A 25,123-nucleotide genomic window follows, 5' to 3' on the forward strand; every position below is an offset into this window, starting at 1 on the left:
ATGGTCACAATTCAAAACGCCGCAATTTAGGCCATTCTTATGTTGATATAAACTGTGTTGCACAAAGGTCTGCCATCACAACAGCTCTTACACGCTGCCTGTTTTATATACAAGATCCGCCACACCATAACGAGAGAAGAAATACATGAAGAAACTACAATATAATGGTGGCTAACAATCACTGTCAGTTTAAGTGTGGCGAAAAAGCTATGTAATCCTCCTTTTCGAGACATGTAAAAATGATGTGAAACTCCAGAAAAACGGTTGCACTCTCGTCATCAAATACCACGAAATATTTTTTTTCATGAGAAAACCCATTTCTGTTTAAAGATAATGTTTTTGGTTCCTCATGGCAGGAACTGTATTTTAAAAAGGCAATGTTTTGCAGAGCTTTGAGTCCTGCTAGTCTAGCCGCTTATGCGCCTTCAGACTCGCAATACGGAGAGAAATAATGTCAGATCATGGAGCCTTTAGCTTAATATCTCGTCCACAACTGTGTCTTGAACAAATTTGCTTTGCAACATATTGCCGCTTAATATGCTTACACAAATTGATTGATAATGTGTAAACAGCGTGACATGGTCGTCCAACTAACTTCGTGCGCAAATTTTAGTGCTTTAAAAAAGGCAAATTGAAAGCCCTGAAATATAGGTTTTTTCTGTTAAGTGTCATTTCATTCCACAAATCTTGACGCCGTCGGTGAACGTGCGCAAGGTAGCCCCAGGGAATAGCTGGTTAAAATTTAGAGTTTCGCAAACGATGTGATCGAAGATTACTGTTTACACGGGAAGAGTGCAGACTGGCTTAAAGGAATAAACTGAATTAAGATTGCATTGGTGAGGTCGAGAGAAGGACATTCTCGCGTGTTGTTCATGTAATGGGAAGATAGATAATCAGGAAGATAATCAGGTCAGATATACTAGACTTGTAATTATGCATGATAGACCCCATTTCATTCCTTAATTCAATTTACTAAATAGGCTTTCCGTAACTGCAGTGGCGCCATCATGCGTGCTCCCCCTTTACACCGTTCGGTACCTGGTGACCTGGGATTGTTTCTCGAAAGACGGGACTCAGCCAGGGGACTCGCAACTGCTTCTCTCAAAGTTGCCCTCCGCACGTGGTGTCTTACATCGGAACGAATCCCAGCATGTCACCGTCAACATGGAGGAGTTCGCCTACGGAATACCCCGGCTGCGGGTGAGTAACCGTTGAAACCTCTGCCTCTTAGGGGCCAGGAAGTCCTTTCTCTATCCTGGCAAGATCCGGCAACCAATCCTGTGTCCGGTTTATCAGACAACTGAGTAGCAGGCGTGGCATCCACGTAACAGCGTTCAGTCCCGTTAAGTGATTTCGAAGTGCGTGTATGAAAGCATTTCGCTTCCGTTGTTTTCGGGAGCTCCGTAAATCTTGATGTCACTGGAGCAAACTTCAGTTGTCGATGGAAAACGCGATTCTGTTCACGTGTACTTCAAGATGAATACGGGCTCATTTTGGCATTTATTAGAAGAAATTTGCGAATCGCATGTTTAAAACACGGAATATAATATGAATGGTAAAGAATTCCTAATAACTTCATTAAGAACAATATAGCTCCGAGCCATACCGTCTGCAGTACAACTCAACAGGAACGTGTTGCAGCAAAGGTTGAAACGAAGGCCTTTTTGACGCTGTGCATCTGAGCAGTATACTTAGAATATAACCGCTCATTTGGTTTAGTTGCGCCCGCGGATAACCACACGTTACCTGAGAAACGGATAACTTGTGAACCTTATGGGAAACTCGCAGAAGTCTCAGAATCACTAGAAGTTTTAGGACAACATTTAAAGTAGAGGCTCACTCCCTGTATCATTTTATATTAAAAAAAACAAAAAAACGCGGCTGAAGGAGGTTTCGTGAAGTGGCTGAGAGCTAATATGGCGCTGTTCTAAAGCGATTACTCATTTTTTTCTCTCATTTCTTCTCACGCAGATCCGCGACCCTACATTGAATGAATTCAAGACCCCAGTGCCGCCGATCGCGCAGAGTGGTCCTGTGGGAGCCGCCACGTACAAATTTCACCTTTCTACCACTCTGTCTGTCGCCTCGACGCGTTTCCCGAATTACACGTAAGTAAAAATTTCACCTTTGCAGAATGCATGGATGAACGTTGAAAGCGTCCTTTGAAAAGGAGGCGCTAGCACGCGACGCGGAATGACAATGTTCAAGAGTTTTTTTTTTAAGCAAACTTTGCCAACCTTACTGATTGCTGCCTTGGATTCAGCAGGGCTGCCAATAAAGTGCCGATAAAAATGCTTTTTAGGTGGTACTTCTACTGAGTTCTTTCAAAAGAATAGAAGTTTCGTCATTGTTTCTGTCACAAAACCTCCTAGGAATTTTTATAGTTGCCAGACTCGCACGCACGTTTTTTTTTTCGCTATCTCTTAATCCTAAATTCACAATAATGTAATCTTGCTGGTATTGATACACATTCGGCTAATTAAAGTAACTTTACGCTTTCAACTCTGTTAGCGTGCCCCTGAAAGAAAATAGGACTGCCTGTTCAATTATCGCGCAGTAATTACTGTCGGATTTAGATTTGGCCCCATATACTGAAGTTCATAGCGGAGTGCTCAAAAAGGAATATACTAAATCACGCACATACTCATTTGGACCCGGTGTTTAGCTCTCTAATTCTACGTTCCGGTGTCCTGGATGCGATATATTTCCTTTTCTGGTTGGGTTCTTCAGGGATGAGCTAGCGTTCCGAGTCTAATTTATTTCCACCAATCTTCACCATAAATTCCTTCTACAAGACTTAGTCTCATATTTCCTAGCTTCAAACAATGTCCAGCCTTTCCCTCGCAGCACTCCTCATTCATGGTTTTGCCTTTTTCTTTTAGAGCTGCTCATAAAACTACATCTGCTTTATTTTTTAGCACCGATTGTTCTGCTAACCTTGTGCAGAAAGCCATATTCGGAAATTAATCTCTGCCGCAATTGCTGCCTTCCAGAGACCTCTAAACACATTTCCGCATTCAACCGTCATGGTGCTTTGTGCTTCATTACCGCGGCATTTATCTGCTACTAAAGCATTATCAGCTAGTGACATCCACCGACTGGCGGTAGCCACCACTCTGTGACCTTAGATATTTTAAAAAATTAACTATAACCACGCAAGTGCATCGTGAGATTGCCCACAAACATGCTTATGGTGATAACCTGATCTACATGGGCGCTATAAAATCTGACGTAACGTTGGAGTTGTGTTTGCGCCCACCACTTTAGACGTGTGTAAAAAGGTTTGCGATGAAACAACCATCATTCAAGATTACCGGAGAACATTAAACAATAGAAATCATGAACACATGTTGGAAGCCACGCAAAATGACAACGTTTGTCGCGAAATTATCACTGGTACCGCCGGCTTGTACATCAGTTTCCTGCTGAGATATAAGCTAAAGTAGGCTTTCTAACTGAATATCTAAAGAACCAATTGCGGGTGTTCTGAATGCATCATAACAATTTTGCGACCTCAGCCATAAGTATTTTGCTTCGGAATCTCGATAATGTTATATGATTATAAACAAAGCGTTGCATGTGGTTCTCCCTGTGTAATCATTATTATTGTTATGCATAGGCAAGTACGTATTTAATTTAAAAAGGCCAGCTGAGGAGATGAGAAACTGCACTCTAGAGCATGATATGGCATAAAACCACTTAGAGAAGAAAACGACCTTGAACGACTGCTTAGAGCGCCCCATTTATTTTGCGCATAGCCTTCGACAACGGTGTTACTTCGTAGCACGGTCAAGAGTGCGGAGTTTCTGCCCACTTTTAGGCTTCAATAGTGCGAAGCCACATGGAATGGGCAGAAGAAACAATTCGACTTAACACTGCGCTCGAGCCCAGAGTACTTTGCGCTAACCTCTTTATTTCGTCTATACTGATGTACGTGTTTTCTGAGCAGATTTAACTAGTAATATCTTCAGGAGAAGCGATATCCAGAATGCAGAGTCGCTGCCTGAAGGTGGATTAGGAAACATTGTGAACTTCACGCTTTGTACCCTAACGTGGGAACAGGAATTTTACCGAAAGTTGTCCTCCACTTTCCAATTTGTTTGTATTCACCCTCTCCTGAGGTACACATCGGGTAATATTTCATGCTTTCTCAGTACACGTTAAAAAGAAGCCCAGGTGGCCGAAATTTCTGTAGCCCTTAACTGCGGCGGAAATGTCCGTAGCCCTTCACTGCGGCGTCCCTCATAGCCTTAGTCACTTTAGGACGTTAAACCCCCATAAACCATCGACCATTTCATGTTTCCTAAGCTCCATCTTCATGCTCTCGCTTAAAAATCCGCAACACTAGGCCTGAACATATTAGAGTGAGGTTGGGCGACCGATGCAACTCCGTTCGTGGAGAGCTTGTAAAGACGACGCGAGAGTTCACTGCCGCAAATCCCGAAGCGCCTGGCAGTGCACGAACAGCGCCGTGCTTCCCCTCCGCTTGCTGCGCATACCGCATATCAACGCGCTCAAGTGTTCCAACAAAGTGGAGGCCCACCTTGTGCATTTTGGATCGCGTCCTCCTAGACCGCAATCTTTGCGACCAGCGCAGGTGATGAAATTTCGTTTACACATGGTATGCTTTCGTGGATGCCGGCGTGAAAACAACGTGGCGCCCAGAAGTATTCTGACAAACAGCTTTCGTAGCAAAAGGAGCTTATTAGGAATGGCAGCACTGTAAGAGGACATGCCAGCTCCACAGGCCGTCATTCTTTCAGAAATGACTTTGAAACTGTTTTTCTTAACCCGCGATTTCCAAAGCTGACGGCAATTTCAACTAAAACAATTACGGGGAGCCTTTCGTTTATCCTGTGTTTCCCTTATATCTTTTATTTCAAATTATAGTACTGCGCTGTTAAGGAGGACACATTACATCGAGATTTTATTTTACGGAACAACGATGTCAAAAGATCTACTTCTATGTTGTGAAGAGAGATAATTATTTACTATTTTTCGACATGAAGTATATCGACTGGTATTAGGCTAAAGTCGTGCAGACGTGCGCCACAACATTCGATGATATATGCCAGGCATCTTTTGGGACGACAAATTGGCTCTCGCGTCTTACATCTTGTCCTCAACTACCCAGAAACTTCCCGCCTTCTAACGACAAAGCTTCAAGCCACAGTTTCTCTCCAGCGTTCAGTGTATTGCTAGTTTGAGAGACTATATCTTCGTTTTTGTTGCGTAACCCACTGGTGCCTATGTTGACCAAGTGAATGATCGACTGATCGAGTCATTGATTTATTCAACAATTTGTCTCTCGCTTAAAAATTGGCATTCCATTTTCCCCCCTTTTCTAGGAAGCGCTTTCGCCTGCATGAGTTGATCCACATTGAAGACCTTAAGCAGGTTGTCGTCGAGTTGCCAAGCCAGATCGTGTACGGTCTCAGGGGCGAGACGGTGTCCCTTTCGCCAACGCCACTGAGTGGAGCCGGCACACGTTCTACAAAAAGCCCCCAGAGAACGATGCCAGACAGGTACGAATGGGATCTCTTTGGGAGCGGATTTGGCATTGCCTGGGATTGTGAACAGTAGTAGTAGTAGGCAACTTAATTTTCCGATAGATACACATTTGGCTTCAGCCCATCCGCCGCGACGACGGCCTGTAGTCCTTGGACCTAGGCGACGTTTTCGGCCAGTCGGACGATTCTCAGCTGAGTCTCAGTGTGTGAGCAATGCGTTAGAGTCTCGCAAAGATACCCTGTTTTTCTTTGTGTATGTCGCATGTTTGGTAAAATCTATACAATGTGTAAAAGATCTGCCCTACCCTGATATAACCGCCATCTATCTGAGAATGTCGCAAATAACATTGGCTAAGACTAGCTGGGTTCTAATAAGACCTCATTTGTAATCGTATGCAGATTTTTTCGTGATTCTTATGTAATTCCCAATCTGCCGGGTGGTGTTATACCCTGCTGCCCCGATAGTGCTGCACATCGAAGTCTTTCCTCGATGCTGCTGGGTAAAGTAACATGGAGAGGGCCCATTACACGTGTTCTGACAGGCTCTGATGAAATTGAACAAAACATATAGATCAGAAAAAGATCAGCGCGTGACGCAGACACATTTGTGTTTTGCAAACAAGAAGCCGGCGCCGTCTAACACAGAGAAAAGTATACAATGGCATATACACCAAATTCGCTGTGAAAACAAATATTAGTCTGAGGAGCTCCATCGCCACACAACGCTGTTAAAACGCTACGGCGTGCGCTAATTCTTTTAAAACCCAGCGCCCTCTTTGCTGCGTAATATAGCTCATGCCATATTTCGATCCTCTTGTCTGCACCACACGAGGATTTTGCAGATAACTATCCCTCGGGTGAAATCTGAGGTAGGACCAAGAAGGTGTCCAGGAATCTTTCTAGCCGCGATGTCATAATGCACTTCGAGAACATTTTCTTTTGCCTGAGTGCTCTGAAGGTAGTGATCTACGTTGAGAGAGTACCAGAAGAATTTGCAGTGAATTATATAAGTTCCTTTTTGGAATAGTTAAGAATTTTCGCTTGAAATATTCCGCAGGTTTGGCATGGTGTATTTAGTGGTGCTCCTGCGGTCAGAAACGAGGCGACAGCTTTGAGAAGCAAACTATTTTGCGCTATAGTTTATAGGCATAGTGCTTCGAACTATTGAAGAACAAAACAGGCGGTCGCTGGATTGTCGGATTGTCACGCCGTTGTCATGTCCTTCGCTTGATTGCCGATGCGATAGTATGTGCCTTGCACTCAGGACAATGTTTATTGTGGCCCCAGTTTGTGTGCTGGACTACATAAGTACGAAAGGGCAGTGACGTAAAACGGAACGCAGCAAGTAAATTATGTTGCGTTCACCTATGACAAATTGCTCGTCTTCGGCTTACCGCCGCGTACCCTTTCCACTGACATTACGCAGACTTTAGTTTTTGTTTTAGCATTTGAAGCCCCACACCGAAAAAAAAGACCCTGTTTTTCCTTCCGTCGTTCCCAAGTCTCGGATGAAAGGTTACAAAGAATAGAGAGAGATCCCTCTTTCTACTTTCACTGAATAGGAGGAAGAGGGACAGTGCAAAAATGTAGACGAAGAGGGGGTGGAAGGTGTCGGGTAGGCGATTGTTAAGACTGGAGGGGGGTACAATGTGTCACATGGTGACTGATGGCTAAATTACGTCACGCGCTCGCACGGTTGAACCTGAGAGCGAAGGTGAGGGCTCTACACGATGGGAACAATAATGCAAATGCTTACTCTACCGCATCCATGGCCTCTGTATCCTATAGTCTCATTTTGATTACCGGTAAAGAAATGACTATTAACATGGCTGCTGGAAGAAGTAGGAAGAGCACTTTATTGTGGTCTCATATCAAGAGCGCAGGACGCGACTGCTTGGCACATCAAAGCAAGTAGGTCTTTCCACTGGGGCTGCGCCAGCGAGTTACGACAAGGAAGCGGTGAAGAGTTAGGAAAGTGGTGCGGTGTGACGGTGGCGTGGCGAAGGCAGGGCTTTATTGGAGGTTTTCATACAGTGACGCGCGGCTCATGCACTTGACTTCGGAACGAATTCCACAGAAGTACTTCGCAGGTGAAGGAGAACGGAAATTCACCATCATACAACAGTAAACAAGTTTGCATGCGCTGTAATTCCAGCATTGCTGCTGCACTCCCCTGCCTCTTAACGCAGAGAACAGCACGAATACTATTGTAGGGAGCATGGGGATGTGGCTGTAGGAGTGACATGCCGGGCCAAGTGAAAATTCACCGTCTAAATTGCCAAAAGTTTGTTGTACACATCAAATTTGCTTGGTAGGTTTTTTTCTTCACGGCCATCTACGCTTATCATGCAATAGCCTTTTCATCTATTCGCATTTGTTTTAGAAATACCGCATTTATGCCAGTTTGTACTCAGATATCTACTTCGCTCTCAGGAGGATCTCGGCTTGTATGCTTCGGAGCACCCCTTCTTGATACTCGTCACCCTGAAACTCACTATGGGCCTCTTCCTGCGCACCAGCTGCGATGTGGGTGAGTGCACCTTCTTGAGCCGCTCGTTGGTCGAGTTTTTCAATGGCAGTAGGTCCTAAGGCATATACAGGTGGCCCAAGCCGTGACGACTGTCTATGCAAAGTTCATAGGTCGGGGCTACCTAAAAGTTGAACAAAAATATACAGTGTTTTACCGAGACGTTTCAACGACTGTATTTATAGACGCTCGTATGGGCATGACCATTCCAAAGTTGCGTTAGCACCTCTATTTTTTAAAAGGTATTTCGCATTTTCTAGCCACGATTGCTCAAAAAAATTTATTCCTACTGACTCCAGTATTAACAGGCCGAGAAAATCTCTAAATATCTTTAATTATACTCAAATTAGGGCAAATCGCCATTCTCTTCTGCTGAAAGGTGCTGAAGCAGATCCGGCATATTTTGAGGCGGCAAGCATCAAAAGTGAGTATTGCGACTTTGATTGCCGTAAAAATAATTACAGTACCAATAAACATCTCGTCACTGCATCTTCGCCACATTCTGTATTTCCCCCGACGCTGTATACTTAAGCCGTGAGCAATTCGTGTTAGAGAGATGAATGCTGGTAGAGAACGGCACTTTTCATTACGAAGCCAATGTTCACAAACAAAGGCTGATTTGCAAACTCGTAGCAGCCCGCTGGCTCCTGTTTGAAACGTAAACTGCGCTGTGAAAAAAGGATGTGATGCAGAGACTGGGAAGATCTAGAGAAATAAGTCTTTGTATCTGTGAGCTCTGGGCTGATTTTGTCCTTCTGCTTCTCCACCACGTGCACGAAACAGAGTACCACGCAGCACGCGGGTGGTTTTGGTTCTGGGTTTCATAGCACATTAAGCCCGTGGCATTTCCCGCGCGGCGGTACCTATAATCTCTGTTGCATCATCATCATCGTCATCATCATCATCATCGTTAGCCTGACTTTGCCTACTGAACGGCAATGGCCTCTCCCATGTCTCTCTAGTTAATCCTGTCCTTTGCGCCCACCGCATACCGTATACCGTATATACGTGTTTCATGTATATGTGTCACTCGCAGACCTCACGCTGTCCCCGACTGGCACCGCTACATTCCAAGTCTCGGGAGGTGTTCTGGACTTCTTTGTCCTGTTCGGGAACAGCCCCAACGAGGTGGTGTCTCGGTACGCTCGCCTAGTGGGTCTTCCCCCCGTGCCCAACAAAGAATTGACGCAGATCGCCGCGAACGGACCCGTCCTGCTCCCGTACCTCACGCACATTGTTGACAGAGAGGTATGTTATCTGTCAGTGTGAATATAGGAGGACTGGTAATGCTGACGGCTCTCGTTAGGTTGCCGAATTTTAATGAGAAAGGGAATACTTTCTTCCGGAGCAGTATTATTAGAACATAGAACACCTAAAAGAAATAAATGCATGTATCCATGCTACCCGCCTTTTGAGCATGCATGCGGCAGTGAGACCAAGGTATCTGATGTCAGGTTACACTGAAAATAATTTCAATCCGGTGATCCAGAGTTTTTAGCGCATTTTACAGGTTTGAATTGAAAGGACGTAAAAAAAAAAATAATCAGTCTAGGGATTGAAAATTCCACATGGTTGTGCTTGGTTAAGCTTTAATTTGTGGGGTCTGTCAGAAACACTCAGAGAAAGACGCAACTGTGGTTAACAATTTCGAGTTATTAGGCTTCTCTCGGGCGTATCACACCTTACATGTCCGAGGACGGTCATTTTTAACGCAGTAACGTTCTTTGCGTGATGAAAGTCGAACAATTTTGGTTTCATTCTATTGCTACGTTAGGCTGTGGCCTCTTAAAAGCAGCCCCTGTAACAACGTAGCGCAGTACTCCTAACGAGAATGAAAGTCACGTCTCACGGTCCATCAAGCAAGCTTCTCATTGCGAAAGTATTAGTAGGCTATGTTGTGTCCGCAAAAGCGTGTCCGCAAAATGTGTCTCCTGTAGTGACGTCATCACCTGGTAACATCACTACTGTCAGTCGGCAGTCACTGGCACTATTTTCGAATACATTCACCAAAATTTTGAGAAACCATTGGTCGTGCATCATTCCGGGTAATGTCATAGCATTTCTCTTTGCATATAGCTTACATGTCAAGGTGGAGGCTAGCTTGCGACAAGGGTACGGACCAATGACAGATGCACCTTCAATTGCATGCCTTCTTAGGCTACATTTTTCGTTAAGATGCGGTTGACGTGTCCACCGAGATGTCGAGATGTGTAGTTGGAGGGTAGCTTGCGACAGGGGTTCGAACCGATGATATATGCATCTTCAGTTGCATGCATTAAGTCGCCATTGAGGTGCCAACCGAGATGTCGAGATCTGAGAGCTACTGCGTCCTTTCCTTTCTAAAGGCCCGTGTACTTTGCGATGTCAGCACATGTTACAGAATTCCAGGTGGTCAAACTTTCCATAGCCCTTCTTCACGGTTCCCTCATAGCCTGAGTAACTTGGCAATCGGACGTATCCCTTGATAGTGGAAATACTGCAACTTGGAGGTTATCATATACTGAATGTGTTTTGTAGAGCTATTATGGCAAATCGCTTGTTTCAGCCGCTGGTAAACCAAATGTAAATGCCGCCTTCATATACCGACGTACGGACCTGCCGGAGATTTCAACGCGTTAGCTTTAGTTGTCCTGTTCCGGAGGAAAGCTATCGGCGTCCGTCCGGTTCACGAAAAAGCCGATTGGCCAAGAGGGCGCTGGCGTAGTGGCAACTTCAATGCATCTTAATCCCCCAGAGTGTCGTGATGGCATCCAGCCACCATTACAAAGCACCCTTCGAAGAAAAAAAAGCCATTTTACCGAAAAGAAAAACAAAGTATTGTCAAGTGGGAATCGAACATCTTCCCTTTGGGTCGCGAGGCGGGCATGCTGCCTGATGTAGATGATGTCTGCTAGCCCAAACAAATGTAGTTCTTGATGCTACCTGTGCATCGCTGAGGTGCGTTGGCTTTGTGCGATAGTAGGCGTAACGTGATATGAAGCAAGCGAGCACGGGAGGGATCTGCAATGCCATTTCATTGTACTCTTAACGCTGCTAAAATCTAGTTCGTTTCTTTTCTGCAATTCATAGGCAAGACGAGCCATCAAAATGTTAAATAGCCGGGGGGTAGAACACTTCGTAGAGGGTCAGCTCTAGGAGCTTCCTTTTCCGTTCTTGAAGAGGTCTCTAACTGCACTTTTGCCGAGCGATCACTCTAAACGTGCCAATAAATTATGGAATGCGGCCTTTGTACACCCGTCTCTTAAAACGGTTTAGTAATGAGATGTGAAGGGTGCGATCATTAGAAACATCACGCATTATAAACATCAAGAAAAGTCTCTAGCTTCGAAAATTGACGAGCCCACTGATATTTAATGTGGCTTTCCATGCCCAAAAAACATTCGCCTGCGCACTGAAATAAAGGTGGAATTTATCCAACCACAATGCGAGTGCTATGCCTTCCTCCATCTAGAATTGCAGGCGAGCACTCAGTCGCTATCGCGAATATATGTCGTCTTTTGAACTGTAACACCCGCCAAAAGAATCACGAGTCGACCGAGATCACGGATTTGCCTATTGAAAGTTTCTGCAATTTCTCAACCTATGTCGCTTTACTGTAGTTAAATCTGTACTGAAAATGAATCGAAATGGTTATCCATTGGACATTGCGTTACATTCTTGCTTGCGCTTGTTCCTCCTCTGCAGCTTGCTGAAGGCGGCTACAGGGGATTCGACGAGTCTGCCCTCGTTCGTGATGCAGATGGCACTGCATACACCTGCAGGGTAGGCGCTGCTTTGCACTTGATCTTTCGTGCATGTAAGATTTAACCTTTTTTTGAGGCCAGAAGATACGACGTAATTTTTGTTGTACTGCAATCAAAAATTCAAGGTGCCAGTTAGCAGAACACACCACAAATTTATCTTCGAGAGTCAGTAGCTACAGAAAAGAAGAGAGTAGTTTCGACAGTATAAAAACGTATCGCTAGGCTCTCTTTCCGTAAATAATTGACGGAGGATACCAGCGTAATCTGAAAATGCCCCTTGCCAGTCTTTATTTGAGGAACGGAAGTCGCATGTCTCGGTTCAAGGGCACCCGTCGTAAGAATTACGCGAACGCCTTTAATCACTAAAATAAAAGAAGTTTGTGACACCATTTTTGAATCGCCCCGTTAATAACCAGGCGCCTGGAAGCTTTCTTCTAGTTTCGTTAACTCAACGCCGAAATCCACAGAGACTAGCACAAAACATGATGGTTTAGGCCGGTCTAGGAACTCCTGCTTCCATCTACTCTGCCCGCCAAAGCTGCTGTTTCCTGCCTGTTGCGTCCACGCCATGCTCGAGTCTGGTCACTTGCCAGCGAACTTGTGCATGCCCAAGCGAGGATCACTTCAGACAGCAGTTTAGCGAAGCACTCGTCCTGGCCCAGGAGCGATGAAATGACGCATGCAGGTTGCTTCGGTATGCGCAAAGTTGAAGAAGAACCAAGGACACCATTACCGAGGGGTCCCTTAGTAAAGACGGGCCCAGATTTGCACACGGCGGCAACGGTCCTATGAAGGCTTCTTTACTGAGGGGAAGGAAGTTTCAGAGTTTGGGCCGAATAAGCAAAGTAGGCACCGAAGGTGTCGATACCAAGATTGTTGCTTGTTGGGCTGGTTGATTAAACATGACTTCAGTGGCAGCGCCGGTAGAAAGAAGGGATGGGTTAGGACACAAGGGTAAAGAGCGCTGGCTTCCAACTGTTTATTTCATTAAACGTGCCACGTATAAATACAACCATCGTCCGCAAAGTTTTGAGACTGATTTATTTTCTTCTCTAGAAATGATTCCCCAAAACAAATATTGGTGCGTATGTGTAGCGCCATTTTTTCGGGATAACCTGAGCTATTCATGTTAATTGCTGAAGTAGCCGATAAATGGCACAACATGTAGAAAAATACGTTGTCACTAGTCGTCTGCGCATTCTAGTGTGAGTGAATGTGAAGAGATGGAAGTCCACGTCGAACAGCGTGCAAACATAAAATTCTCTGTGAAGCTTGGCAAAACAGCCACACAGACGTATACATGAGCTCCTTCCTGACAGTTATGGCAACTAGACATTCTCGCGGGCGCTAGTTGTCGAGTGGCACAAGAGGTTCGTCTGGGGGGAACGTCGGTGGAAGACGACACAAGGTAGGGGCGCCCTTCAACCGCACGGAATGAAAACAACATGGCTCTGATTAAAGAAATCGTACAGTAAGACCACACCATTACGGTCAGCATGCTATCAGATGCTCTCGACATTAGTAGGAAAACATGCTGCCAAATTTTGCGTGAGATCTTGGGGAAGCGAAAGCTGAATGCCAGACTTGTGCCGCACTCTCTCACACAAGACCAGAAGGACACGTGGGCATCAGTGAGTGCTGATTTGCTCTCCAAGGCAGAGAAGGATGCTGCATTTGTCGACGGAATCATTGCTGAACGCGAAACATCGCGTTTTTAATACGATCCTGAAACAAAGAGGTAGAGCGCCGTATGGCGGTCCACAAGCTCTCTGGCGTCGAGAAAGGTGCGGCGACTGAAGACCAAAACAAAGACGGTGCTGATAGATATTTTTTTGCTCTGTTTCGTACACCACGATTTCGTCCCACAAGGGCAGATGGTGAATCAGTAGTTTTATATACGCGTGTTCCAACACATGCGCAATGCACTGCGGTGCCGTCGTCCTGACTTATGGACATCTGGACAATGGAGACTTCTCCACGATAACGCAAGACCGCGCAGAATGTATACTCGCCTGCCCTCTCCCCATGTGATTTTCCTGTTTCCTCGTGTGAAGAGAGCCCTTAAGGGTCGCTGGATTGGAGCGTGGAGGCAATTGAAGACGCCACAATAAAGGAGCTGACATCCGTGCCAAAAGAAGCGTTTTCCAACCATTTCTAATACCTCAATAAGCGTTAGAAGCTGTGTATAGACTGCAAAGAAGACTATTTCGAAGGGGTGCTGCACAAATTACTTCAATGTTAAACGCATTTTTTTTAAATGGAACTCAGTATCGGAACTTAACGGACAAAGGTTATACACCAGCAAGAGTGAAATCCGAGAAAAGGGGAAAGACCAAAGGGGAAACAACACTCGTCATGACGCCACAACATAGCACCAGGAACCTAATTCCAACCATATTAAACTCTGACTTCCTTCTGCATCAAAACGGCCCGTTTGGTGAAATGCGGTTGGAAGTCAGCGCTCATCACTCTTGTATCCTATCTCGTCCCTTCTTTCTACCTGCGCTGCCACTGAAGCCGTGTCGATACCCAAGCGACGTTGCGGATGACGCGAAGAAGGATCAGTAGGATAAAACACTCAACAGAGCAGTTTCTCCTTCAGTGAAAGGCTCTAGCCTGACAAGCGAATCTGCGAGGATTCGCCTAAGTGTAAAAATGGTAGCTATTGCGACCATTTTTAACTCCTGGATCTTCATACGGCGCAGGAAACTGCAGGATCTTGTACTTATCTTTACAGTTAGTCTGCTTTGTGCCAAGGAAAAAGCGGCTCTTCCTTGTGAAAATACCAACCTCCAGCCATTGGTGTTGGCCGATTCCCAGGAATCTGCTCCCTTCAATAGCAGGTTTAGAATACAGGGAGTGGCGTGACAATGCATAGAAGATACTATTGCAGATAATGCTTAGTTTTGTTTGCTTTATGTAGCTTAACGTCCCAAAGCGACTCAGGCTGAGGGACGCTGTAGAGAAGGGCTCCGTAAATTTCGACCACCTGAGGTTCCTTAACGTGCCCTGATATCGCACAGTATACGGGCCTCTAGAATTTCGCCTCTATAGAAATTCTACCGCCGCGGCCGGGATTGAACCCAAGTCAGCCGGGATAGCAGCCGAGCGCCATAACCACGGAGCCACCGCGGCGGCCTTATTGCAGACAATGTAAGGATAGAGCTTTCGTCTTTCTTCTGCCACTCCCTGCATTGTGAAGCGAGCAGGTTTTTTTGGATCGGCCGAAGCGATTGGCTGGAAGGGGTCCTTGTATAGGAAAAGCTGCGTTTTTTCTTGATCTACCTTAGTTTTCTATCTTCTTTTTTTTCTAGCATTTACCAAGCAATCCCCGCACATTTTCTCTCCTCTCCTTTCGCGAAGTTTTTTTCCCCGAGATTTCGCGATGAAGATGTTTAGATAAACCGATGACCTTCTTTGCGATACAGTTGAAACAGCAGTGCGCCAGAAAACATTTGTGGCCAAGAGAAATACACGGGTCTAAAAGAAGAAAATGGACCAGTTAAACGAAGGAGTAAAAAAAGGTAGTCACTACTCATTGGCATCCACCCAAGCGAAGGCACTGGTCCGGGGTTCGAACCCGGGACCACCGCTAGACCGGAGCAGTCGCTCTACCAATTGAGCTAAACGGGACGGCAAGCTTATGGTGCGGCAAGAGCGAATCGATCAATAAGTCTAATTGGGAACAGTGTTGGACAAAAGTTTGGAGGAATCCCTAAACATTTGGGGGATTCCTCTAAGCATTAACCGTCGTAGAGTACAAAAGGAAGCCAAGCCATGTATTAGAGAGCATTTTGGTCATCTTTGCGTGACAGCCAAGCTAGTGATCGCCAGGTTTTCTGAACATTTGAATCAAGCTAGAAGTTTTGTGTGGTTTCTTCTTGTTAAATACAAACTGATTGTGAGTATCAGCTGGCCTGATTCCCTCTCTTATTTGCATCTTGTTGCGTAGTTATGAGGCGAAAAAGAACACCTTCCATCCTCTTATCCGTCCACCCTGTGCACCTCTATTTTCACAGGAAAGCGACGGATCAGTGGCGACCTTTTTCGACGTGACGCACCCTGTAGCCACAAGGGAGTGGTGCAAGCTGGTCTTCCTTGTCGAATACACCGTCTATTCCGCACTAAATGAAACCTTCGTGCGTACCACTCATTACTCGGATGACGTCATTATACAACTAATCACCGTCGAAGTCAGTATGGATACCGTGGAAGTGTTCCAGTGTAACTGCCTGGCAACGCAATGGCTTAAGCCTCTTTGTGCGGTGTCTTTTCGACACGGTTTGCTTATTATTATGAACACGAAATTTTTACACCTGCTGTACCCAAGCACTGAGAATCTGGGACAGAAGATTAATCTCCTTGCATTTTGCCAGTAGTGGTAACTATATCGGAAAAATGAGGCATATAGTATACCTATAGGGAATTGCGCGTAGGAAACTTGTAAGTAGATAATCGTGATCAGTAACGAGTGTTTATGGTTTATAAAACTCAGCACAAATATTAAAATGCAGAAAACAATCAGTACCATGATTTAAAACTCACGCATGACGTGCCATTGAAGCGCTAAGGCAACATACATGGTGTGTCAGCGTGGAATTAAAAAAGTCCTAAAATATAAAGATTGAAACAGAATGGATGCGTTTTTGTGAAAAACTGCCAGATGCAGCACGCATTTGATATAATATTTAACTGTGTACGACAGAAAAAAATTCTGAGGGCACTGAAGTGCGCCCACATGGAGGAATGCGGAAGCGTGTGTTTTGTGGTAACGAAATGTTTTTGAGGAAAGGAAAGGACGAAGTAGCTTTCAGATCTCGACAGCTCGATGGACAGCTCTACCACGCCTTAAGGGCACAGGGTAAGCCCTATACTTCCCATGCATTTTAGGCCATGTTGAGGTACATGTTTCTCACTAACTAATTACAGTAGCCTAATAATACGTATATCATTGTTTGCCAAATTTTGTGCTCTTTTCACTGAACTAGAGTATTTGAAGTGTGTTGAAAATTCGATTTTTAATAAAATTTTTTCCGGTAGTACACAAATCTGGCCTTTGCGCATTTCAAAATTCATAACTGAATAACTGCTCAGTGAAATTGCTTAATTCTAGTTCAGTAGTTGGCAACACTTATGTAGATGATTGCAAAAAAGAATCAGCCGTCTGTCTTGAAAGGCATTGGAAATAATGCTACCTTTGTAAGAAAAAACACTGTTTTGAGATAATAAAGCGTAAAGAGAAAAAAGATGTGAAAAACAATTTTTTATTCGCAGAAACGCCTCCATAGTAATTGGTTTAATAGCCCCCTGCTTCGTAGTCACTGTCGCCGTCATTTTTTCGCTTTTCGGCTTGTCGTTTTGACTGTCGGGCCTCTTTTGTAAGCTGTCGTGTTGCTCGGTCCGCAAAGTACATGCGCTTATGGTCAGCTTCCCTCAGCCACTTGATGGTGTTGCTCCCTGGGTTCAATCCACACGCCTTCAAAATGTTGGCCCGTGCGATGCTACCATCATTAAATGAAAGAACAGCATCCAGTGTTGCCATCCGTAGGGTCCGAAGCCTAACAAACACATTCTTTGGCGCGCGTTCCCAAACAACATGGTTGAACGACTCATTTGCATTTTGAGTTCGCCCATGCAGGCACTTCTCTAGGAGCTCAGCCTTCGATAGCTTCCTATAAATGGGTTTGATAGCCTCCAAGACAGATGCAGGCAAACTCTTGTGGAAAAATGACTTGCCCTCTGACTGACTTCTGTTGAAGGCACACCACGTATCAGGTCCCTTTGGGCAAAGTCCATGGCATGGGTCATCGTCTGTGGCCGATAAGTGGAAGAAGGTTGCCCAAACGGCCTTTCGCATTTCATCCAGGTTTCCTACATTTCTTCTGATGGCCAAACCATAGTACGTCTGGAGCTTGTCTATTACTGCATCAGTCAGTCGGCCTCGGCCCGAGAGGCTCTTTCCATCAGAGAGTTTTCCTGCTTTGTTTCCTTTTTTTAGCCTTCGTAACCTTGTGCCCATCCTTTTTTGCACGTGCCCTATGCACTCAACCTTGGATATTTCAACGGAATCACCATATGGCATTTGTGCCTTCACAGCCATAAAAGCCTTGCTGTCACCATCCCCAAGGTATTTGACGTATCGAACGCCGTGATGCTCCTCACTCCTGCCGAAAATTTTCAGTGCTCCTGCGACTTCCATTCCACCGCTGGTGCCTTGGTAGTTGCTTTGGCACACCTCTCTATGAAGGGGGTCACTGTTTGTACCATTGATGCTGCACTTTGGACAACTTTTAGACAAAACCTCCACATCCAGCACTTTCCCAGAGTCTACACTGGTCGCAGAGACTATGCCGTTATTGGAAGTATGGCCTCGCTTCTGCCAGCTTCCATCAAGAGCAACTGCGATGTCTTTATCCCCCTCATTCAGCTGCACAGCTTCGTCAGCTGCCCTTTTCATCGACTCCTGAGCAGCAGCTTCGATGTGACCTAGAAGCTCTTGATTGTATTTCGCAAACTTTGTCGGCGGCTTAGGAAGGTTTAGCATAGCACAGAGTATATTTCCTGCAGCCATTCCCTTACCAATGGACCTCAAGGCATACACTAACCTGAGGTTGGCCTCATAGAGGCTAGAAGTAGTTTTCTTCGACGTCTCAAATCGTTGTGCGGCACTACACACTTCACAGTTCAAACTGTAAACGCTTGCTACACCTACCCGTTTTGTCACAATTTCGATGAGCTCAACACTTCCACCGCACTCTCTGCACACACAAATCTGTGTAATTGCGGCACAAGTGCCGTCCATGTCCATTAAGGCATATTGGCTGCTGCTCTGTAGCACATCCTCTTCCTGGAAGCACAGAGAAAATCTTGAAAGCTTCGATGTCGAGGAGCTGGCGCGTTCGGCGTTCGGGATCTCATTCGGTCGTGGGCATCCTTTTGCTTTTTCACGATGAGCGTAGCGGTTGTCGTGAAATTCACGCCTGACGAAGGCCTTCTTTGCCCTGGGCATCACAACTTATCAGCAGCAACCAACACCGGCACAATTTACAATACTGATCGAAAGGGATAGCACTCGGACGCAGCTGCATGAAGGTTGCAGAAACGTGGAAAAAACGTGCAAAGCGTCTCAGGATTGTCTTGGCTAAAAAAGAGGAGCTGTACAATAGTTCCCAGACAATTTTTTATATGTCGCTGATTTTAGACAAGTTTTGAAATCAGGTGGTGGATTTTTGGTTGAAAAAATTGACGTTAATCCTGAAAGGGGGCGTGGCCGCTCACTACTTGGTTTCGGAAAAAGCGTTTTTCAGCCGTAAATATGGCTTTCTGAGGAAAGTGCGATCATGGAACATGTGCAGAAAGAATTGAACTTCTAAAATTCCAAAAGAAAAAAAAAACGATTTTTTTCTAATTTTACCTTACCCTGTGCCCTTAAAGCATTCAACTGAAGGTGCATATATACCTTCGGTCTGAACCACGGTCGCAAGTTAACACGTGAGGTGACAATTGGATTAAGTTAATACATTGTTTAAATACGTAGATAATTAACTAATTCTTTGCACTGTTATGTTTTGCTACCTCTCACATGCTGGAACTTGTCTGTTCATGACCTTGACAATTGCATTAATTCAATTACATTAATTCTGGAAATGTTTCGGAGCAGAGGGCTGCTGCTGCAGAAATATCAGGATTGAATGTTTATGATGTGGCACATGATAAATCCTTCTAACATTATCTCGTCGTCCTGTAAAACTACGCAGTCGATCGAGCGGCCACGCTGCGTCTTCAGGCTTAATAGGAGCAGCGCTTGTTCTAAAAAGGACGTTCGCATGCGGCCCGACGACCTGTGCGGTGATGCCCGACTCTACATCTCCCGATACGATCGCATACGGAACGCCTACGTCTATCTCATGGCTAAAGGCGCCTACGGGTGAGCAACAAGACTGTGTATGCAACCGTGTATATTTCGTGTGTACGAAGCTCTGCAATAATTAAGCATACACGCTGTTTTGAAAAGGTGCGGAATATACCAGGTTTGGTTTATGGTTTCTAAGGGTTTAACGTCCTAAATCGACTCAGGCTGCGAAGGACGCCGTAGTGAAGGGCTCTGGAAATTTCGACCACCTGGGGTTTTTCAACGTGCACTGACGTAGCACAGTACATGGGCATCTAGAATTTCGTCTCCATCGAAATTTGACCACCGCGGTCGGGGTCGAACTCACTTCTCTCAGGTCGGCCGCCGAGTGCCATAACTACATAGCCGCCGGAATATACCATACCATATACCATAACATAGCTTACCATACCATACCATATACCATGTACCATATGCTTCAGGGAAGACTCAATTCTTGAAAATAGGCTTTTTGAGGTAAATATCTGGCTTTTCAGCATTGTATAACCAGTCTTGGTGGACACCAGGAAACCGGTGAATCTTCCTAAATATTAAAGGGGTTAACTAATTTTTAATAATTAACTTTGCAACTAGTAGAGTTAGGCATCTAGTTATTAATAGTGATTTATGACTGGTCGTTAGTAGTAGCCACATCAGTTTTTAGAATTTCGAAAACACGATTTTCCTCGGTACTTTGGCTCGACAAAATTAGACTACCGAATTACATGTGCTTTCAGAAAGCATGCAGGCGAAGCAACTTTTCAAATGTACGGGACTGGTCAATAAGAAGCAAATTTCGTCGATGCATAGCGCCAGGGATAATCGCGTTTTCGAAACTCTAAAAACGGGTATCGCTATTACAAACGACCAGCAACATGTATCAATTAAAACTAAGCGTCTACCTGAACTGGTTAGAAAGTTACTTATAAGACATTAGTTAACTAGCTTCTTAACACAATTCACCGGTTTTCTGGTTTCCGCCCACACTGGTAATACTAAGCTGAAAGAGCCGCATTTTTAACCGGAACAACCTGTTTTTGAGGATTATTGAAAGTAATCCCCGAAACACCAGGTAGAGTTGCTGTGATGTCTGTCATCAATGTTCAAATATGTTTTTTGCGGTTTGATGAGAACATATCTGGGGTCGTAATACTAACATTCTTTAGGATTACGTTATTACGCATTCCGTATTAGTATTATGTATTCGTTAGTATCACATGCCTGTTTCATCGTAGCGTTAACTTCAAGCAAACGCCATTGAGACTTGAAACTCCAAACTTAAGCATCTCTCTAGACTTGCTGGCTGCAGCCTGTTATATCAATATCTAAAGAGTGTTGGCTAACCTTGCACTGCGCTGCCGTATTTTAGTTAGATTGCATTGATGAACTAGTTTTGAATCTGAAATATCCTTTACCTATGTGTTAATGACATACTTCAAAATATGTAAATGTGCACTCGCCTGCCGCATTGCTACGGCGGTCGAATGTATCTCATGCTTTCATGCACTCTACTTGGCACTTAGTAGTTTCATTATTAACGCTTTGCGAACAGACACGAAACTCCCGCTTTCTTTGTTTTGCTGACATTTGATCGTGAATTTCGGCGTCCGCGCGCTGAAATATATGTACTGCGCTAAAATTTGAAGGAAGAGAAGGTTGTAATCTAGGGTTTGCGCCAGCCAATGATATTCTCGACTGTTTGGTTTACGTTTTTTTATGGCAGCTCCACCATACTTTTTGTCAAAGGGTAACACACATCAAGAAGACCTTCAAATTGGATCGACTTCGTCGCAACTTGCGTCCTTACCTTGTGTACGCTCCATAAGGATGGGCTAAGGCTTTCTCAGCTACAGAGTGAATTCACGTTTAGCATGGTCTGTACCATGTCTGTAAGATAAATGAAATGAAGTGCAGTATGCTTTTCTTTGGAACAGGCAGAAAAAAAAACTCAAAGGACGGTTACAACTCTGTAACGCGAGACTCAGCGAAAGCTGTTTAGGCATTTAGTTTTGGGGGCATTTTCAGGTAGAGAAGATACAGTGACCTCATATCGCACAAATGTAGAGGTCACTTGATGCACCTCTTCTGCACTGGCTGGCGGCTGTCCCAAACAGAGCCACCCGCAGGCTTATACGAGCCAGGTTGACCGTGATATAACGTGAGTGCGGTAATCACCGGTGGATCATTCCCCCACCGGTCGTATGTTAATAGACAACTTCAGCATACCGTGTACCGTGCTTCCGTTAGCGTTACCGGAGTACCGGGATCCCGCCCACTGCCAGTGAGCCCGCGCTGATTGGTCTCGATGCGGTAGGCGTGTTTGCAGCTGCCGTGTAGGTGGCGCCATCTGGGGCCGCCGAGGCGATCTGCGCATGTGCGTTGGTGGTGGGCGGGCTCCTGGTATTCCGGTGACGCTAACGGTAGCACGGTACACGGTATGCTAAATGTGTCTATTAACGCACGCACCGGTTACGCCAACGGCGACGACGACGAGAAAGCCAGTAATAGCAGCCTAACCGTGTAAAACAAGTCACATTTTATTCGACTTTACTGCACACCACGTTCGACTTCACGAGGCGTAATGCTTAGAAAAGGGATCAGTATAGTAAAACACACTCAGGTAGTGCCTGCACGTGCTTTGTCGTGGCCATAGAAAGCACACTTCAGACGCAGTTATTCGCTCCGTTTATTTACAGCGCAATAACCGCCCATACCGGCCGAAGACAAACATTGGTCGTCAGTGGCAACACGTTTCCCGGAATCGGCAAGTTCAGCGCCTACTGGATTTCCAACCGCGGCAATGGCACTTCCGACTTGAAAAGAGCTATCCGAGGTGAGAGAAACGGGACGCTGCATTTGCACCAGTAGCCCTTCTTGCATTCATCGCGGCGATTAAGTAGCATAGGAATTGCCATAACAGCGACGTGCGGGTAAACGCTGTTTGCGTGCAGCTTTCTTTCTGGTTCAGCAATGGATATGAAGGTTTACCCGATGTTTTTTTTTAGGTTAGTATAAGTCTGTTAGCAACTTCGTCCTGCTTGAACAATGCCGCCTTAATGTAGTCGTAGTCGAGGCTTCGTAGCGCCGTCTGTAACAACTAGCAACACCTGAAATCGGCTTCCCAATTACAGCTCTACAGCAGAGCATACAGGATCGGTGATAAAGAGAACAGAGAAGGTACAGGGGCGGACATAAGTAAACGGAGCACGCTATTTCGTTCTAAGTGCAAACACGCCTTCCCTATAGGGAGTGAAGAAACTTTTCGTCCATGAGAAATCGCACTGGCGTCCCCTACCAGTATGCATGCAACATTGTCGGCAGTTTCAATTAGGCAACTGGCGAAACATGTTGGAAGACGATAGCGTGCTCCGTTTACTTTTGTCCGCGCCTGTACCTGCACTTGTAATGTTACTGTTCTTTGTGTCGGTCTTTCTGTAATTTTGCAAGCGATTTTCGTAAGTATAACCAGCTGTGATTCATGTGCTGCCCGTTCTTGTCATTGCTGTGGCGTTTGCGTTTAAAATCTTTGGTATAACGAGCTACCGCGCCCAGTTCCCTAAGGATACGCCCGAGTTCCGCTGCGCAGCTGACCACTATGAAGCGAATCTCGTAGGATGCACTTGTGGAGCTCTACTTCCCTTGGTTGGAGGCAGGAGAAGGGGGGAGGGGCAGTGTTCGCTGCTCCGGTCTCCAATAGTACCTTACTCATTTCGGCGATGGATAGGTGACAGATTTATTTTTCATCATAAAGTATGAACTTCGAACGTGCGTTCATAAATTGTGCAGATCTGCAGCTCTTCAACATGCTAGGCCTACCGTGGTTGGGCATCGCTCCGTGCATGGTCAGTGAGGCCCACGGCGACAGAACTCTCGCCCTCTGCTGCCTGTGGCTCTACCTGGCGGCCTTCTTGCCCGTCATGCAAGTTGTGGAGTTGCCAAAGGCCGCAACGAAGCTGGAAGCACTAGGCGGTTCCCGCACGGTAAGGTGCGCCGGCGAAGGTATGTTTCAATGCAAACCGCATATTGACCCTCAAATCAGGCAGCCCGTTGCGGCCTGCTAAACACAAATTCCGTGGTCGCTGGTTTCCCGCTTCAATGTAATGTAGGTTGTCAACAACATCTAAAAAAAATGCGGAGGATCTTTGACCTCATCGGTGATAATGAATTTTCGCCAGTAATATAGACCCACCATTTGGCGCGTGCCCATGCACACTTTAAAGGCTCACCATCATAAGCCTGACTACGCCCACCGCAGGGCTCTCCCATGTCGCTCCAATTAGCCCTGTCCTGTGCCACCTGCAGCCACCGTATCCCAGCCAATTTCTTAATCTCATACGCCTACCGAACTTTCTGCCGCCCCCTGGTACGCTTGCCTTCTTTTGGAATCCACTCCGTTACCATCAAGGACCAGCGGTTATCTTGCTTTTGCTTTACATGCTCTGCCCAAAGCCCATTTCCTCCTCCTGATTTCCACTAGCATATCACTAACAGATTCATCACGGGATATAAATTGCAAAAAAAGTTTCAAATATGAATGTGCAAAAATGTGGGTATTTAGTCAATTTAACAACTATAAATAGGCACGTAATGTGTTGAATGCGACAAAAATAATTACAAAGCGAAGACAACAATTGTTGGCATGCTTTCAACACTACAGGAAAAAAGTTAGTTTCAGCGTGACATATACGCTGCCATGTAACCTTTGAAATTACTGCGGTATTTGAACGCTCTGTAATGTTTGCGTAGTTCTTTTTACGTGTTCATGTTTATTTTACATTATACACAATCCACTGACCACACACAACTAATATCCAAGTTTAGCCGCACTCTACGCACGAAAGCAATAGCCTATTTTTCGACCTATCCTATAGTTGGAAAATATACCTCTGGCTCCGGGAATTGAGCCACTTCTCTGGCGCACTCGCTCTACTAGTTAACATACTGACCAGGGCATGTAGTCAACTTTGTGCTGCCCGAATTTGCTCACAATTCGCAGGAGCAGTGACACTACAGCAATGCATTTGAAGAACGACTCCCAAGTATTGAATGAGGGTTAGTGGACGAATTTTTTTTAGACTCATAGAGGAGCAACATGCCTCGACTGAATGCTTTCACACCTACGACTGCTTACGGCATTCGCAATAGCTCAAGTGATAGAGCGGATGCCTCGGAGATTCCTAGCCGAAAGGCAGGTTTCTGAGCCAGCCAGGAGAAGGTTTTTCGTGCGGTGCGCATTTGAGAGAATGCGTAGGTTTCATTTGTAGCAAACTGCTGCACGGCGGTGGAAATTAGGTGGCGATCAGTCGCTTCACTGAACCCCCCCCCCTCCCCCGCCCCTTGTCTTGCGGAGTTCCCCTAAAAATACGAAAGAATATTTCATTGTTGCTCTGAAACAAACATTCTAGAATATTCATTTCCCGTCTTGGTTCTTGAGCTGCCCTGTTCTCACATT

General features: G+C 45.4%; 1 protein-coding gene across 1 annotated transcript; it reads left to right on the forward strand.

The window, feature by feature from the left end:
- The first annotated feature begins 1,164 nt into the window (after nt 1-1,164).
- On the forward strand, nt 1,165-24,676 carry LOC144102693 (lysosomal alpha-glucosidase-like). Its single transcript, XM_077635890.1, has 10 exons — nt 1,165-1,200; nt 1,972-2,108; nt 5,349-5,525; nt 7,925-8,040; nt 9,074-9,285; nt 11,722-11,799; nt 19,598-19,707; nt 22,368-22,504; nt 23,458-23,651; nt 24,668-24,676. Exons 1-10 carry the CDS (start codon nt 1,165-1,167, stop codon nt 24,674-24,676), a joined length of 1,206 nt encoding a protein of 401 aa, XP_077492016.1.
- The last annotated feature ends 447 nt before the right edge of the window (nt 24,677-25,123 follow it).

Source organism: Amblyomma americanum, chromosome 8, assembly GCF_052857255.1.
Source record: "Amblyomma americanum isolate KBUSLIRL-KWMA chromosome 8, ASM5285725v1, whole genome shotgun sequence".
Lineage (NCBI taxonomy): Eukaryota > Metazoa > Arthropoda > Arachnida > Ixodida > Ixodidae > Amblyomma > Amblyomma americanum.